Source organism: Cavia porcellus, unplaced genomic scaffold (assembly GCF_034190915.1).
Source record: "Cavia porcellus strain 051 isolate PalLab524CR breed Dunkin Hartley unplaced genomic scaffold, mCavPor4.1 scaffold_27, whole genome shotgun sequence".
NCBI lineage: Eukaryota > Metazoa > Chordata > Mammalia > Rodentia > Caviidae > Cavia > Cavia porcellus.
This window is the reverse complement of record NW_026947510.1, coordinates 13,134,900-13,154,083: the sequence shown is the minus strand read 5'-3', so window position 1 is coordinate 13,154,083 and position 19,184 is coordinate 13,134,900. Positions and strand designations below refer to the sequence as shown.

The 19,184-nt window shown below is 32.7% G+C and overlaps 1 protein-coding gene across 1 annotated transcript in view; it reads right to left on the bottom strand.

Moving 5' to 3' along the window:
- Positions 1-19,184, bottom strand: part of Malrd1 (MAM and LDL receptor class A domain containing 1) — a 647,937-nt gene that overhangs the window by 361,001 nt on the left and 267,752 nt on the right. Inside the window, exon 24 of the mRNA XM_063237894.1 lies at positions 16,762-16,975. Coding sequence (XP_063093964.1) covers positions 16,762-16,975 — 214 coding nt within the window. The remainder of the gene's footprint in view (positions 1-16,761; positions 16,976-19,184) is intronic.

The following is a 19,184-nucleotide window of genomic DNA, read 5'->3' as shown; positions in this document are numbered from 1 at the left end:
TATTTCCTAGTCCTGTTCTCCGTGCCCCTACCTGCCACAATATTGGTGTTTTCTGTCTTTTTAGGATTATGTCACTAGGCACATATCCAGAATGGTTGGCTTCCCCATTGGAGTCTGTCAACAACTTTCCAGAAAATGGTAAATTTAAAAGCAAAGCTATCTCAATGTTATCAATTGACTTTAACATTAATTTTTATTGTGGTAAACTGAACATGTTTTTAGTAAGTATTGTTTCAAAGAGTATAAAATATGGATGTCTTACTATCTCAGCATTTTAACTTAAACTTTTAAATACTCTGAAGTATTCTATTTTCATCAGAAGCCCTATTGCCTTATCACCAATTACATATACATATATTTAATTCTCATCCTATGTCACATAAAATATTTCCTCTCATCTTACTGAATTTTTCCTTTGTCCTGAGGAAGATTTATAGTGCTTGAGAATTTATTATTCTTCTAATTTCTGCTTAAAATTTTATTCAAGAATGTAATTGCAAGTACCTATTGTCATATCCAACTCCAAATTAAATATTCCTTGTTCATTTATGGTTTTCTGCTCCTAATCCTAATTTCTTATCCTAATCCTAACTTGTTATGTGTTAAATATGCATGACATAAATATGTACTTATATTTGTTTAATTAACATGCAAATATAAATTTAATTATACAAGACATATATATGATAGAGAAAATAAGACATGTATTTGTTTTTCAAGCAAGGAAAATTAATAACTTATATCAATTAATAACTTAATTAAATTTTGGAAGAAGTTATTGTTACCAGAAATGTCTCTTATTTTCCCTATTTTGGTTGTGGTTTTAATGTTATATATATATATATATTTCAAAACTGATTTTTTCCACTGGAATATTTATATTTCCTTTAGGTCCTTCAGTATTGTTTGTTGGTTTCTGGAAACTTTTTCCTCAAGGTCGCTATTCATATTACAATTTCTAGTACACAGTAGTTAATGGGAGCTTCTAAAATGAGGTGGAACTATTTCTCACTCTACTTGACCATATGACTTCAATCAATGAAATGCAGAACAGTCATAATAGCAATTACCCCAACACCCAACTAACACTTTGCCCCATGGGATGTTCCTGAGTGTGCCCCTGCTCTGACCCTATATTTGAACTGCAATGTAAGCCCTCCCTGTTTCTATACGATGCAAGATATAACTTGCTATCTTATTTTATACAATGCCATGTCTCATGTCACAGATGCAAGTATTTGAGGGATAAAGAAAATGTTAATAAGTTTTCTCTTGTTAAAAGCATATGGAGAAAATTCCCTGATATTAAATACTAGTTTTGTTACAAGATAAAGAAATCCAATTTTTCTATCTACCTGTGAAATTCTGAATTCTAATATATAATATTATTTTCTCTTTTGTATGAGTACCAAGAGCATATTTGATTTTGTTAAAGAAATATATATTCAGGAAGATATTTGTAGGGTATTAATAGTGCAAGTAAACCAGTTGTTTACACTGAGTATATTGGTTTAGAAATGATCAAAAGTGTTAGAAACCACAATAGAATTTTAATTTAAATATATAGAAAAGTATGATTTGGAAATCTGTATTGTAAATATTTAAGAAAGTTGTCAAACAGTAGCTACAGTAGAAAATATAATTGATGCCATTATATATTAAAAAGTATTTTCTAAACTGAAAGTTCTATCATCAGGTAAAATCAACATTTATGTTGATTATCAATTGCTACCTTTTTATTAAACTCATCAGAGGATTCTGAGCACTTGTTATTCAATATTTGCAATTCTGAGTATATGTTATTCAATATTTGCACAGTTGATAATATTATTACTTTTGGACTTAAAACTTCCCTCCTCTTTATGACACCAAGTTCTGGTTTTTCCCTCCTTTCCTTCTTCCTATTCTGCTTCTTTTTCATTCATAACTATCTTCTTTTTTAATAGTTATTATTTGAAGTTCTGGCTCATCCTATTTCTTCCTTTTCCCTTGTAAATACCCTTCTTATGTAGTTCATTGAATCAGTTTTGATTACAATTTTAAGTGGATGGTCCTTAATTTTATATTTCCTAAAGAAATGTAACATGCTTTCCACCTACATTAAAGTAACAGATCAAGATGTGAAATTATGACCTTTAGAATCTCCTCATACTTTTCTTTTAATCAATTAAGAAAAGTGAATGAAACTGTTAGATCTTCATTTTCCCAACCCAGAAATTCTCTAGTTAAGTACTGATGAGAGTTGTAGTTTTATTTCTTCCCAAAGTTTACCCATTACTTTTCACCTCCACTGAAACAACCTGACATGGCTGTCTGTTGGAAGGAACCCTAAAGTAATAGCATATTTGTGATTTTCTGCCTTCAAAGTTGTTCCTCTCATGCTATTGTCAGGATGATGTTTCTAAAACTGAAATTTCATTATATTACTCCCTCTTTAAAATGGTTAGGTAGCTCCGATTACTCTCAAGTTAAAACACATTTTCTTAACAAATGGTGACAAGTACTGCTGCTTGTCTCTCTGGACTCATTTCTAGTTATTTCCTACTCTCAAACTAAATGGTCCATGAAGGCTAACCACACAAACTCCCCTGCTCCCTCATGTTTTAAAACTTTCCTATCATCTTTGCAAGTCCAGTCCTCTGAAACTCTCTTTATCTACTCTTTACTCAATCAGCTATTCATCATTCTTAAACATGACCAGCATGAGACTAAAACAATAAAAGCTAAACTGCCTAAAGTGAGTGAATGTGGTAGAAATTAAAAAAGATCATAAATGTTACGATGGCCTAATCACAATTATATTCCTGTGTTATTTTCTGAGTTTTTATTCCCCATGTTGAAGGGGAAAATTTAACAATTGAAACATCTAGTGAATAGCTAGCTAACAGAAACTGAGTACTGTGCATATAGGATGCTGTGCTAAGATTTTAGGGTGTTTTCACTGACTTCATGGCTAAGAATATGAGAAAGAAAATGGGAAGAGATGTTACATGCCCATGCAATGGTACCTGTTTTCTAATACTTATGTTTTATTATCAAGAATAAAGACAAATCACATGAAATATTATCACCAAAAACCCATGCTGAATAGGGAAACACTGATTTAATATTAGGAAAATATTACTACAAGAGCTACATGAGAGCTATTTTTATTCAAAATATTGCATTCTGCTTTATAAAAGTATACAACAAGACTTAATTGACTTTTGCTGTCTATACTTTCTGCAAGGTCAGGAAAGTTATAATAATTATTTATTCATTGGTGGGTACTTCATTTGGAATTTAGGAGATATTGAAGTGAATTTATCAATTAACATATTCCAATAGAATTCTCACATTTTAATAGAATGACGACAATACTAGGAGGAACATTTTCTTTCCTAAAAATTTAACTTTAATTGTAATTGAGCAAAAATTTATCTTTCACAGAAGCTTAATGTAAGTTCCTTATCTCAAAGAGTTTGAACAAACTTCTATGATCCTTTCAAATTCTATAATTCTGTACTTCTTTTCATAATTTGATCATCTGAACTTTGACAAATTGCTTACATGGCATTTGAGTAAAAGACTAATATCTATTTCTATTCTTTTTCCATCTTTGTGCATTTAATTGATAATTTTTCATTTAAAAAGAATAAAGAAAACTGAATCATAAATTATCTATTGTACAATAAAACATGATATAATACAGATTCTATTGATATTAAAAGTATGATACAGAAATTGTCTGAGCCTCTAGATACATAAATTCTACAACGTGGACTGAATAGACGATTTCCTTACAAAGCACACACTTCACATAAAATAAATAAATTAAGTAGCTTTATATTAAGGGAATGCTACTAATGATTTAAGAATACCTGAACATGAAATCATCAACCACCACTGATTTCCCTCAAGATTTCTATAAATTTTTCAGCCCACATCAGTTAAAAAAGACCTAAAACTATACCTATATTTAAGTGACAAAGTTCTACAAAACTGAAAACTTGTATCAATCAAAAATGTCACAGAATATGAAGATGACACACAAGATTTTAATGAATTCATTCAAGCAAATATTAAAAGCATAAGGATACTTATACTTAAGTCTAAATTTAATAAAGCCTATGCAGGACTTATACATCAAAATGTTGATGAATGAAATCAACACTATCTTAATAAAGAAGGAGAGTGCTGTGATTACAGATTGGAAGCCATGACATATTGAAGATGTTACTTGAGTTGATCTACTACTTAATATGACTTGTAAGAATGCATCACTATGTTTTGTAGATATAAAATATATATCTAAAAATATGGAAATTCAAAGTTTCTGGAATAGCCCACACAATTTTCTTAAAAAAGAATGACTAGGGGCTGGGGATTTAGCTCAGCGGCATAAGCACCTGCCTTGCAAGCAGGCAATTGTGAGTTCGATCTCCGGTACTGATAAAAAAAAAAAAAAAAAGAAGGACTTTAGAGGAATCACAATATAATTTCAGGTTTTCTTACATAGCTTTCATTATGAAGCCTAAGACACCTTGTATTCATGAGGTTTTCATTAAAATTGTAACAAAAATCTGAAGCAAATCATCTTATATAGAAGGAAGGTTTATTTGTCTCACAGTTTTGAGAGTTTTGGCTAATGATTTGTTGCTTTGGGGGGCTATGGTAAGGCTTTACATCATATTGGGAGTATGTGGCAGAGAAAGCTGCTTGCATCATGATAATCTGGAAGCAAAAGAGAGAGGACAAAGGTCCGTCGTCCCAATCTGCCCATTAAGAGCATGCCCAAATCCTCCAACCTACTTCCACTAAGCCCCATCTCTTAATAGTCCACTACTTTCCAACAGCACCAAGCTGAGGACCAGGTCTTTAACACATAGCCTTGGAGAGGTATTTCAGATCCAAACTACAGCACACTAAGATCAACAGAATAGAACAAAGAACTCCATAACAGTTCCAGAAAAGTAATTTTTTACAAAGTTGTAAAAACAATGAAGAGAGGACATTTTGGCCTGTGGTATGGGAGCAACTGGAAAATTATACAGACAAGAAGAAATATATTTAATACAAAATAAACAAAATAAAATACAGACTGAAGACTAAGATTTAAGCATTGCAAAATTTTGAAGATAAAGGGAAAAATTTGGGACCTAGGATTTTCCAAAGTTTTCTTAGTCATGATATCAAAAGCATGGTCCTTAAAAGGCAGGATCAATACATTGGTTTCATCAAAATTAAAAATACTTTCTGTCCATTCTTCTTGTAAGAAAATGAAAAGATAGGGGCTGGGGGAAGAAGAAAGAAAGAAAGAAAGAAAGAAAGAAAGAAAGAAAGAAAGAAAGAAAGAAAGAAAGAAAGAAAGAAAGAAAGAAAGAAAGAAAGAAAGAGAAAGAAAGGGAGAAAGAAAGAAAGAAAGAGAGAAAGAAAGAAAGAGAAAGAAAGAGGTGAGGGAGAAAGGGAGGAAGGAGGTAGAGAGAGGTAAGGAGGGAAAAATATAATCTGAACTTGTGGAAAAAATACTTCCCACTCAAGGATCTGTATGTTTCAAATAGTCTCATAAATCAAGAATTGAAAGAATTGAATCAGAAAACAGGCAAAAAAACATGAAGAAACTTTTTAACAAAGAGTATGTACAGTTGGAAAGCAAGTATATGAAAAAGATCTTCAGCACTGCTAATTATCTGAGAAATACAAATTGAGATAGTGCTGAGATATTACTCCATACCATTAAGAACAGTAAAAATAAAATACAATACCAAATTCTCAGAAGGTCTTGAAGAAACTGAATCTCTCTCAGGTTGCCAATAATAATGTAAAATATACAGCCACTCTGGAAAGCAGCATTGTGATCCACTACATAAATACTGAAGAACACAAGTCAGCAGTAAAAAGCAACAAATCAATTATTCATAAAAAATTGAATGGCTTTAAAGGGAATACACTGAGAGAAAAAGGACAATCTTGAAAAGTCATATTCTGTATATGTAGTATTTTTATAAAAAGACAAATACAGATTAGAAAACAAAGTAGTGGTTTCCCAAAATTAGAGATGATAGGAACAAGTGCCTCAGAGGAGATCCTTGTGGGATGGAAACCGTTCATTTCAATGATTACCATGCAAAATTAAACGTTATAAAATGCCATAAGTTTACACACACATAGTAAGCCAACGTCAATTTCTTGATTTTGCTTTTATACTAAAGTTAATATATTTGTTATAAATTAATATAATGTAGTTAAATGATACACATTATATTTTATATTATATATTGCATATATTTGATATCATACTGCAACTATGGTATAGTTATATTTCTATATTATGCTATAGTTAATATAATTTCTGTGGTTATATAACTACTGAAGGAAACTATATGGAAAGCAGATAGGTTTTTCTGTACCATCTTTGCAACTTCCTATGAATTCATATAATTTCAAAGTCAAAGGTTAAAAAATATTACTTCTAGTAATTAGGTTGGCTACTATTAGGAATTTGTAATATAATAATTTCATTTGTGTTTACTGAGTACTGTATGCAAAGTAATAAAAAATATTCTGAAAGGCACTTTCCAAATAGTGTTTCACAAAAAAATTTGTTCTATAGAGTATGTTTCCATACATAGAAAATTTTGTGAACAAGTAATTTTAAAAAGACATCATTGTTCCTATTAATGTTTCAAAAATCTACAATGCATGTTAGATAGAAAGCATTCAGAAAGTTTGATTTACCCAACAGTGATTGAAAGAAATCTCTCACATATGACTTCTCATTGCCAACATTATTTCATAATCTGTAAAATATTCTCCTAGAACCTGCTCTATAAAACTCTGGATTAGTAAGAGCAGGATCACTTTTAATAATTTTGAAAAGACAATGACAGATTTCTAAGCCTCAGTCACTCAGTTACAGCCTGAGAAATTTGTGAAACTTACATAGTTGACCTTGCAATAAGCATGGTTTATTAATCCATGACCTGACCTACTTTCTAAGATAATCTCCTAAAGAAAACAAACATTATTCCCAGTTCATGGTTCATATAATCTCTGAAAATGCTCTGACTATTCTCAAAGGGAGTTACTGTTTTTATGCAAGTGTGTGTTGGGATGAGACTTAAATATGACTTAATTATCTCCCTTTTTTCCCCTCCAGAAGTAATCTGCACTTCACTCCAACACTAAAGACATGAATTTTTACATACCTATCTCTTTTACAAGATCAGGAGCTCCAAAACTATATAGGTTATATATTCATCTTTGTTTTTGCTCCAGACCCAATGAAACCAGAGTTACCCAAGGTTTACTAAATAAAAAATGAAAAAGAAATACAGTATTAATACTTAAAATAATGTAATTACCAAATACTAACTTAGATTTTAAATGAATAATGACCGAGAATAAAGCATAGAGTCTCCAATTCAACATAGTTTGAATTAAAATCTTTTGGCTTTATGTGACAGAAGTATGCACTTAAAATTTTGAATTTTGATCATTTCTCAAGCTAAATTTTTGCAGCAACATCTCCTCTGATGAGCACAGGCAGCTCCCAGGGTAAGCAGCCCTGATGTGAGAAATTGTGGCACTGTTGTCTTTTCTATCAAAGGATCTGAACAGAAGCACCTCCATTTTCAACTCTAGTTCACCTCAAGCTGCCCTCTGCAACCCTAAATATCATGTACACAAGTTTTTACAGTTATAAAAGATGTTTGTTTGGTGGGGAACACAGCTCAGGACATTCAGTTCCCTATGTCCTCAAGTCCCCCTAAACAATCCCTCCCAGCAACCCATCAAACCCAATCGTCACAACCAAGACTAACCAACTGGAATAGATTTTGAACCTTCAACCCAGCCAGTGGGGAAGAAGGTCAGCTGCTTCTCATCCTAAACACATAAAAAGAGCCTGCTGCTATCTTCCAGTGTGCTAGCTACTTTTCCTTGGGGGTGTAGCAGCACATCCTTCTGCAGAAGTAAACTCACTTTGTCCAGATTTCTTGGCATCTGAGTGCCTTATTTCAGCAACAACAAATTGAGCCTAGGACTTAATTTTCAACAATGTGGGAGGTAAAGAGCCCATGAGTACTTCATGAAGGACAGCCAATATTCTACTGTGTAGTGTTTCTTAGGCTATGATGACCACTAGATTAGATGCAATTTTCACTTATTCATATTTTCAGCTTAAAATGAATTTATTGGGATGTAGCATCAAGGTAAATTTTAGAGCATCTATAATTATGTAGGTCAGACATTTTCATTATCTGAGGTACTCTCCAATTATTTTTGTCACAACTCAGCACAAATTCTGATATGATAAAGTATCAGAAGGGGTATTGAATTTTTAATAGAGAAATCACATGTATGTATACATATATACAGTGTATGTTTATATATATGGTATGATCAGCAAATAACAATGAACATTTAAATTTAAAAATTAGCTCCTCTCTCCATGGACCTAGGGGTCAGTGAATTGTCATTCCCACCTCCTCCTCACTCTTTGGACCTAGGGGTCAGTGGGAATGTCAGCCCTGCCCTTCTCTTCACACCTTAGATCTAGGGGTCAGCAGATCGTCAGCCCTGCTGCCCTCCTTGCTCTACAGACCTAGAGACCACTGGAATCACTGGTCACCCTCCCAAGCTACCCAAAAGACCACAGCAGCCCGAGGATAACTAGCAATCCCTGCCACCATCTTCAGAACCTTGGCGAGCAAGTGGGAATCTCAGCAACTACTCAGCAAAATTGGGAACCTCAGCAGGCTGTGACAGTGTGGTGAGTTTCCCCTTTAAATAGAGAACCTCAGTGGGTAAACAGGAGCATCAGTGAACTCCTCTCCAGCTGTAGGACCATGGAGACTGGCAAGGGTGTGGGTGAGTTCTTCTTCCATACAGAGAACACCAGATGCATTGAGGAGAGGCTGACAAGGCCTACCCCAACCCAGAGGTAATCAAAAGGGCCTACAACACTCCAGCAACACAGTAGGGTCCCAGCTAAGGTGCACACTATCGGGCAAACTGGAACAGCCCAAAGCTGCAGTAATAACAAGAGTTAAGGGTTCACTTACATCAACACACCTACACTAGTCAGCCTAGGAAGAATATAGGACTCACTCAACAGGCACTGCAGGAGGAATTCAGGTGACTGGCCCATCCCTGCATTATGGGGCCCAGCAATTGGACAAACATCAACCACACCATAGGACCCTAAGAAAAACCCAAGGGACAGTTGGGACTGTGGGATTACAAAGCCCAAAGTATTAACTCAAAAGGCAAAAATGACAAAACGAAAAACAAAATGTAATCTCAAACATCCAGTCCATCAGGAACAAGTATAGGAGACATCAAAATACAGGAAATTAGAAATCAAATACCTGAAATTTCTGAAAAGATAGCAAATGAAATGAAACAAATCCATGAGGCTATACAGGAAATCAGATTAGAAATGATCTCTCACAGAAAGAAAGGAATGACAACCTTAATAAAAGAGTGCTTAGCATCACTAGAGAAGATACAGATTAAAAAAAAGTACAGGAGCATGGAAGGATGATCAAAACCTGAATAACAACACAGAAAAGAAGTAGAATGCATGAAACAAATTCAAAAGGATATCAGGAAATAAGAAATTTTATTGAAAGCTGGTGAAACTGTTTGAATGAAGATGAGGATGGAATTTTAGGCTTTAGGACAAGATCACAGCCAATGATCAAGAGAGGAAACAACTTTCAAAATTAACAAGACAGCATGAAATGATAATTCAACAGCTTCAAGATGATGCAAAGAGAAACAGTATAAGACTAATAGGCATCAATGAAGACGCAGGAGTCGATGCAAATGATGTCAGTAAACAATTCAAGAATAGCAGAATATTTTCCAAACATGGGAAGAGAATCAGATATATAGATAAGTGAGGCACATAGACTGCCAAACAATCTACACTCAGACATATAATTAAGATCCCAGAAATTCAACATAAAAACAGAATACTAAAAAAAAAAAAAAGTTGTTAGACAAAAGACATAACTCACCTATCAAGGAAAGCCTATTAGAATCACGGCACACTTCTCAGCACAAACTCTCAAATCAAGATGAGCTTGTAGTGAAGTGTTTTAAGCCCCAAAAGAAAATAACTTTCAGCCCAGACTGATGAACACTGTAAAATTTTCTTTAAAAATTAATGGAGAAATATGATACTTCCATGATAAAGAACAACTGAAGAAATTCATGTCCACCAAACCAACCCTAGAAAGAGTATTGAAAGACATACTAGAGTGACATAAAAATGAATACAAATTCCAGAACACAGAAAGAAACCACCAGACAAGGCAAGGTATTAAACAAGGGGAAAAGCAGGAAATCAACAGCAGAAAAATAGAGGCAAGAATCCTTAACAATATTACCATACCAAAGTCCAACAATGTTGTGCTATGACTAAATGAGATGAAATATAAATTTCAAACGCTGATTCAATACTTGAAAACCAAATAATGCAATCCATGACCTCAAGAAGTGAAAAAAAAGAAAAATCATATAATTATATCAACAGGAATGGGAAAAGAAGTTGACAAGAATACAACACCTCTCCATGATAAAATCTCTCAACAAAGAAGTAGAGAGAAACTTTCTCAACTTTATGATGAACTATAAAAAATATCCTACTGATAACATTGTATTAAAAACTAGATGCTTTCCTAACATGAAAAGCAAACAAAAATGTTTTGTCTCACAAATGCTTTTCAACATCACACTCAATGTTCTACCTAGTGCAATAAGAAAAGGAAATAAAAAGAATAAACAAAATTATCTTTGGTAACATGGAATATTTGTGTATGTACGAAATCTAAAAGAAAATCAGCAACAAAATCAGTTTTCATAGGCAACTACAGCGTAATTGTAGGACATATAATTAACACAAGTCAACTGCTTACTTATATCAGTGAACAAGCAGAATTTGATATTAAAAACAAAATAGCATTTATTTTATATGTCTAAAAATGAAATAGTTATATATCTGAGAAAATACAAGATTTTTAGAAGGAAAGCAGCAAAACTATGGACAAAAGAAATAAAAGAATAACAACGTATATGGAAAGATTTTCCACGTTTTTGGACAAGAAGATTTAACTTTATCAATATATCAAGTTCTTTAGATTCAACGCAATTCCAGTAAAATCCCAGCAAATTACTTTGTATATACAAATCAACTTACCATAAAAGATAATATGAAGAGATAAACACTCAAGAACAGGCAATACAGTAGTCAAGAATATGGCAGAAGACAGACACTACAAACTTCAAATTTTGCAATACAGGTTTAATAATTACAACAGTGTACTACTGTCAAAAAACAGAAAAACAGATGACTGCCAGACTCACAGAGACAGAATAACCAAAGGAAATACAGAGACCAAACAACAGATGCACAGAAATATGTTCAACTTGAATTTGTTGAAAGTATAAATCAATAGAGAAAGGATAGTTGTGGTGGACGGAAAACTGATTGTCAATTTAAGCATCAGCCCAACTGAATCAGCTTGGTGCTGAGTATAGATGGCCCACTGGATGATTGTTGCTAACATAAAAAGGAAACCTGGAAAGGAAGAGTTATTGTTTTTGTTTGGTGCGTTGGTTCTCCTGTTGTTGTGAGTTCTTCTGGAGAAGCTCACTGAGCTTCTTTCTTGAATGTACTCAGCTGTTCTCATCGTCAGAGGAGCTCAGGACCTCATTGTCACTGAGGATGGCTGTAGTACCTTTCTGGGGAGCTCTGATTCTTAATTTGAGCATTGCATCCTGGCTGCATGCAGAACTCTCTGCCTCCTGGCATGATGCTTCAGCCTGCTGGCACAGACTTTCTAGGTTTCACCACTTAACCGTGGGGCCTTCCCAGCATAGATCCGTGAAACAGACTTGCATGAGTTACTGTTGTAGGTAGTAGGCCACCACCTGGACTCATGGGAGGCATTTTCATGAGCTTCAGGTCTTCATCTAGACTCATGCAAGACATTGTTATGGGATGCAGGCCCTCAGGGATTCCTGGGTTCTTAGTGTGTGGGCAAATTTCCTTTACTCTTTCTTTTGTATTTAACTCTTTGACCATTATATAAAACAATACTGTGAATTGTGTGTCCTATATTGTCTTATTCTCCTTGCAAATCCTGACTATAACAGCGGAAGCCTTTCTTTTTTTTTTTTTTTTTTTTTTTTTTTTTTTTTTTTTTTGTACCAGAGATCAAACTCATGACCATGCACATTTGCAAGGCACGCATTCCGCCTCTGAGCTGCGGAACATCCCCAGCAACAACAGCCTTTTCAATGAATGGTGCTGGACAAATGGACAGCAATATCTAAAACCATTAATTTAGACACAAACTTCATACCTTATATAAAAACTAACAACAGATAGTAAACCTCAATATAAAGTAAAAATTATGAAAGCCAACAAAATAAATACGAAAAAATATAGATGATCTTTTGTTAGAATAATACTTTTTAAATTTGGTATCAAACAAGTAATTCATAAAATAAATAATTGATAAGATGGACTTCATTAAAGTTAAAAACTAATGAAAGACATAGCAAAAGAAACTGGAACCCAAATGAAAATAAAATATTTATAGAACACATCTCATACAATCGATCATATGCTTCAGCAATGATGGTCACTGATACCCAAATGAGTTTAAATGTGGCGCATCCAAACAGTACAGCTATAGCTCTAAAAAGAAATGAGCTTTGATAGACCTGAAAAATGACAGAATAAACTTAAATGCATACTAGTAAGTGAAAAATGGGAATCTGAAAAAGCTGACTCTACCTGATACCAACTAGCTGTTATTGCAAAGAAGGTGAAATTATGGAGACAATAAATAAGATTCAGTGGCTGCTAGTGAGAAGAATGTATAGAGAACACAAAAGATTTTTAGGACAATGGAACTATGCTGTGCTCCCATACATTGGGCAGAGTCCACAGAATCAAGAATTGATCAAAAATCAAGAACACAACCTCATGAAAACTATGGATAATAATGACATAGCAGATAGGTTCCTTATAGCAATGTTATTACTCAGGCTGATAGTTAGGGAAGTTATGTGTATACAGGGGCACAGGGCACATAGGAATTCATTGACACTTTCATTTAATTTTGTTGTTAGCAATAAACTATATTATAATGAAAAAGACATTTTGAGGAATAAGAGTAAATATTTGCAAAAACCATGTATACGACAAAGGCCAAATATCCAGAATAATAAAGATAGCCTACAACTCAACAACAGAAGTTAAGTAATTCCATAAAAATGGACACAAGACTTTAATAGATATTTCCCAATGAAGATACAAAACTGCAAAAAGCACAAGAAAAATAGTCAATATGATTAGTCATTAGGGAAATGCGAATTAAAACTACAATGAAATTCCACTTATATGCAATAGAAAGAGTACAATAGAAGCAATTTAAAAAGAAAGTAACAAGTGACAAATCTCCTTCAAGAATTTGCTTAAATTCTTCTCAAACAGAAACATACTTGCCATGATACTTGCAAACACACATAAACACATATGCATAGACATACATGTATTTCTGTGTGGTTGGGTATTTAGAAAATATATTTTCTTTTTCACCCAAGAATATTGTGTATATTCATGAGAAAAATGTTTTATTTGTTGATATAAACTAGGTTGATATAAACTCAAACATTGCCTGGAACATGATAAGTACTCAATAAATAAGCATTAAATAATTTTATATTTTTTATCTTCTCTGTGTCTGTTGATTTTTGACCTAGTTTTGAAATTCTTATCAACCTTTGAAAATTCTCTCTTAAAATTGGGTTCTTTTAATGATTTTGTGCCTGCCACAGCTAATTAGTTAATGGTTTTAAGCCTATAAATTTTTCTCCAAATATAGCTTTATGAGGTATCACAGCTTAAATTATGAGATGTTTTGTTATTCTTTGGTTCACAACATTTTCTAAATTTATTGTGATTTGGGAAAGAAATTAAAAGTTGGTAAAAGTGCTTTTCAAATCCTACCAATAGGGAGTTTTTAGTTGTAACTTCACAATTAATTTTCAGCCTAATTAGAAAAATATACCTTGTGTGTAACTTTAATCTATCGAGAGTTTTAAAATCTGCTTAATCTTAAAATTATAACCTTTTTTCTTCTTACATAATTTTTTGTGTTCTTAAAAATAGTATGTATCTATAGCTGGTAAATATAGTTACATATACCCATGTATTACTCAAATATCCCGCACCCCTATTAATCATAGTGCAGAACACATTATTTTGAGAATGTTCTAGATACCCCAAATTGCAAATACAATTAATTTGGTATTGAAAATGTACAAGGAACCAGATAATTTGGTTGTATTCCAAAGCATTCAATGGAAGTTATAATCAAATAAAATTTTATAATTCTTATATATGCAAATTTCCTTTACTATCTCTTATATTTCAGAAATGTTATTTAAATTACAAAGCAACAAGAAAAACTTTCATTTATTCTGATGGATTTGACTTTGGAGTCTATAGAAAATAAAGACAAGTACTTTTGTATTATAATTGACTATTACTTTTCCATTAAGATGTGCTCTATGCCTTTTTAGAGAGTTGATTTTTGAAATTCTTTCTGTTATTTCTAGAAGGTACATTTCAACCTTAAGCGTATTTCAAAAGTTTTCTCTAATTGTTTTAGGTGTTCTTCTACTTAGGATTTAAAAAATAAGAAGGTTTTAAACTCAAATATTTGGTTAGTTGCCAGCTAAACTTCTGAAATCTGTTGCTATGGTGATTCTTTTTTCTTACTATTCTTCTGGGTCTAATTAGAACATCAAAGTTTATAGTACATGCAGGGTAATAACACCATTCATAATTCCTGTAGCACATTCTAGTCTCTCTATAATTAAAACATAACATTTAAGACCAGTATACTGGGAATACAGTTGACATTTTAAATGAATATAAAAAATAAGCAATGATATGTAAAAAAAAAAGTCATTCTTTATGTAGAGATTCAGGGTAAAATTACAGGTTACTGTTAAATTTGTTCAATTTTTTAACTTGTTATAGAGAATTAACGAAGGTTTTCTTCTCCTACATATTACATGGAAATCATCCAACTTTCTTGCTCTAGTGTTGCTGAGTAGACTCACTAAAACCTTTTTGAAAGTTATTTAATAAACAGCAGCTCAACAAAAAGCATGTTCTGATAAAAGTCACCCTTCAAAGGCTCCTGGTTAATTCTGTCTTCATAGTTCACGTAAACAATTTCTCCAACAGAAAGTGTTCAATTCATTTTTGACACCCATTTTTGAACACCAAAATACATTTCAAACCCAGAAATTCTTTAAAATATTCACAATTTTAGAATCTGAATTAAATCCACTTATAAATTAGCCATAAATAAATGGATATTTTATGTATCAAAACATTAAACTATATATCTAATATATATTTGGAAATATAACCAAACATTCAAAAGTATAGTATATCTGCTATGTTTAACAGACATTCTAATAAATTTGTGTGATATAAAATGAAAATGACAATAAAGAAATCATATCTTCATTTTATGTAACAATTAACAAAATTTAGCTGAAAATATTCAAATATAACATATAAATAAAATATTCAAGGTAGGCCAATTATTTTTCTTTAGTTTATACATGATAAAAATGTATATTACAAGAAGTAGCATCCACATCTCAAGGAACAAATACCTGTCAGAACTTATATATTTATTACTTTTATTTAAAGATCATGTGTTTTATAGAAGTAATGTGGTAGGTTGGCCAGATCAATGGATCATAAATGAAAAGAATTGACTAGTGAGATCAAGTTTGTTAGGATACAATTGGATAAATATCCCCAAAATCTTATTCTCTCATGTTGGTAGCTTCATCCATTAAAACCCTAATAGTATTTTCCCCGAATATCTATGATGGCTTTGTGAATATCAAGAAATTAGTAAATGAAAAGGGTCTAAAAGTTTTAAGTTTTATTAAAATATGACTTCTTATTATACTGAAGTTATCTTTGATATTCCAGGTTTGGTTTCTAAAAGCAAGTAATACAGAACTGAATCTTCCCATTCATAAATTATTATTAATGGTGGAATAACTTGTCAATTTTCTTTTTGACAATGGATATTAATCTCATTTATGTTCAAATGATATAGAAATTGGATTGTGTTACAAAATTTTACAAGTTTCCATGAATGAACACATATAGCCCATTTAGCTAAGGATATTTTAATAGTTCTTGTTTATTACCTGATTTCCTAAAATCATTTTACATGGATGATCAGTATCTGCCCTGGGAGATAACTGTGCCCATTTTAAATATTATAAGAGTATCGTTTTTATTAATTTGTGACATCTGATAATTTATATCAAAAAACAAACAAAACAAAAACTCTGAAAAATCTCAAAGTGTAGAAGTTCACCAGCCCTGCATGAACTGACTAATAGATCTTGCTCTTTTTTAGCAAACTTCATTTATGTGGTACATGTATGTCTACATTATGGTTTTCTTTAAAGATTCTAGTTTTCCAATTTAACTCCAATCATTTCATGTATATACAAGAGAGCCAGAATGGTTTTAAATAAATTTTAGTACTCAATTAAATACTGAAAGGGAGAAATTAATGAATTTAAACAGTTAAATCACCTTAGCTGAATCTGCTACTGTCCTGTGCTAAAACTATGTTTGTAAACACTGAACACATCATCTGTTTGAATTGCAGAAGTAAAGGCAGCCAAAGGACATGGAATACTTTCACTTACTGCAAATGAAATCAGTCTCATCGGAGTTATCTGCACAGTCATTCACAAAATCACACAGCTGGTCCTCTGGAATGCAGTGCTTATTAGCACAGGAGAATTCTTGAGCAGTGCACTTTCTGTCTGGGCGAGGCAAAGGGGAGCAGCCTTGAAAGGAAACGTCATCCACTGCCACGTCGCCTATGTAACTGATGCCACGTTTCACCCTCAACACAACCTAAAAACAAAAGCATACAAAACAACAGCAAAGGAAAAATCCAGTTAGAGTAGGAGATGTCAATTAAGAAATTCAATCAGGAACAAGGGGCAAATTCGACATTCAAATACATCGTTTACTTTGATTTAGAAAAAAGACTCCACAGTGAAAATGACCTAAGAAAAGTGAGGTTTATCAAAGATCTGTACTTCCTCAACAGCGGAATGTTAGAGAAGCACCTCTATGCCTCTTATCCAGCAGGGTGAGATAGGCAGCCTTGAAAACTGGTAGGAGTCGCCAACTCACTACTGCTGCCTCTGCCAGCTCTCACATCTCAAACAAGACCTGCCTTTTCTCAGAGCCTCATCATCCATGGAAGCAGGGAGTCCATAAGTGGACTTGGAGTACCGAGAGAGAGAGAAGGTACGAGCACATACATTACCCTGATCTATTCTCTCCATTACTCAGGTGTAATAACTCCCCAATAACTGAAAGTTAAGTCATCAGACCTCAATACCATGAATTTGTTTGTTTACTGATTGTTGTTGCTGAATTGGCCACATTCAATTATCACATTCAATTATAGAATTGAAATGATTTTCATTTGCCTTGTATTAATACATGACATGAACAGAAGCCTCAGGTACTCTTGTTTGACAATGGTTCCCAGCTTACATAGACTTCAGTAGATCAGAGGTGATAAAAAATAACAAGAGACACTAAACTTTCAAAGGTTTATAACAGTATCATTGCTTGGAATTACAATGAACATTGTTTCATAGAACATAAAATGTCAGGTGTTGTTCCTTGCTGGATTTTGATGCAGTGTTTCTATCGAATTTCACTAAAAGGCAAATACCTACATGTTAACTTTGAAAGAATTTTTGGAGCGGTTAGAAGAAAGAATATAAAATAAAGTGGCCTTTATTTTAAGAATGTAGAGAGAGACTCCATGACCTCCGGGGTCTGGCTTTCTCTTTGCCTGACACATGGTGTGGGGGCATACATATAGTTTAGGGTTGGGGTGGAGCCTAAGGGGCATTAGTGATCCACAGGTAGCCCATTGAAATTCACTTAATTGCCTAGGGGCGGGGAAGGTGACTTGCACCTCCCAGCACTAGAGAACCTCCTTTAGGGCAAAATCGTTTCAAACATAAGCAATATATTGAAGCCAATTTAGAACAAATAGAAATGAGGTAAAGAACCTAAAAAAATTTACCTTTGTGATTTTGAACAAAATCCTGTTATCAATCTCTGAACCACATTTTAAAAAATATTATTTTTTGAAAGAAGTGATTATATATTTTTCTTTAAAAAGTGGTATGTTTTTAATATTATTGAAATAAAGTAGGTCTTTTAAAGGATAGAATTGAAATCAAAATGCTGTCAACATTATCAAAAGAAAAATTACATAAATACTGAATTTACATAACAAGATTAAATTCTTCACAGCAGATGCAGAAGAAAAAGAAATTTGTAAAATAAAAGATGAGCTTGGAAATCCATACAGAGAGGTAAAAATAGAACAATAGAAACTACAACTTTCTTATAAAGGAAATTAAATACTGGAATAATGCCGACATGAAAATAGAAGCACTATTATCTGGATAATCTAAATATTTATCTATGTGACACAATCTTTGAAGAAAAGATATCAGAAAATGAGTGCTAACCAATTATTTGTTAACCTGTCTCTATTAATGCAGCCTCACTTAACCAGTGATGTTTTAAATGATCAAATTATTATTTATCAATGTTTTATCAAATATTGGTTAGAATTCCATAGATGGTACTATAGATTATATGATTACTCTCAAGAAAAGAAACAATTATAGTGCAATATTTTCAAGGTAAAATTATATCTGGTCAAAAACTTCAATAAAAGTTGGGGAATGATACAGCATAGAAGTTGGAGAATAGATGACCTACTTGTGTTAAAATACTATCTCTGCCATTGGGTAGTTATATAACTAGGAAAAAATTCCTACATTTCAGGCATTTCTGTACTATAATCTACATAATAGAGATTAAAGATTTGATGGGATGTATTTCACAAGATTATTGTAAAAAACAATCAAGAAAATAGTTTAAAACTCCTAAAAAATAATTAAGTTAAAATTTTTATAATTATGATTTTGTTTAAATTGAAGAGTTAAAACATTCAGGAAACCCCTCTTGCCTTGTCACTCGGTCAGAACAACCAGATGTTCTGACCTGATAGGGAAGTTGT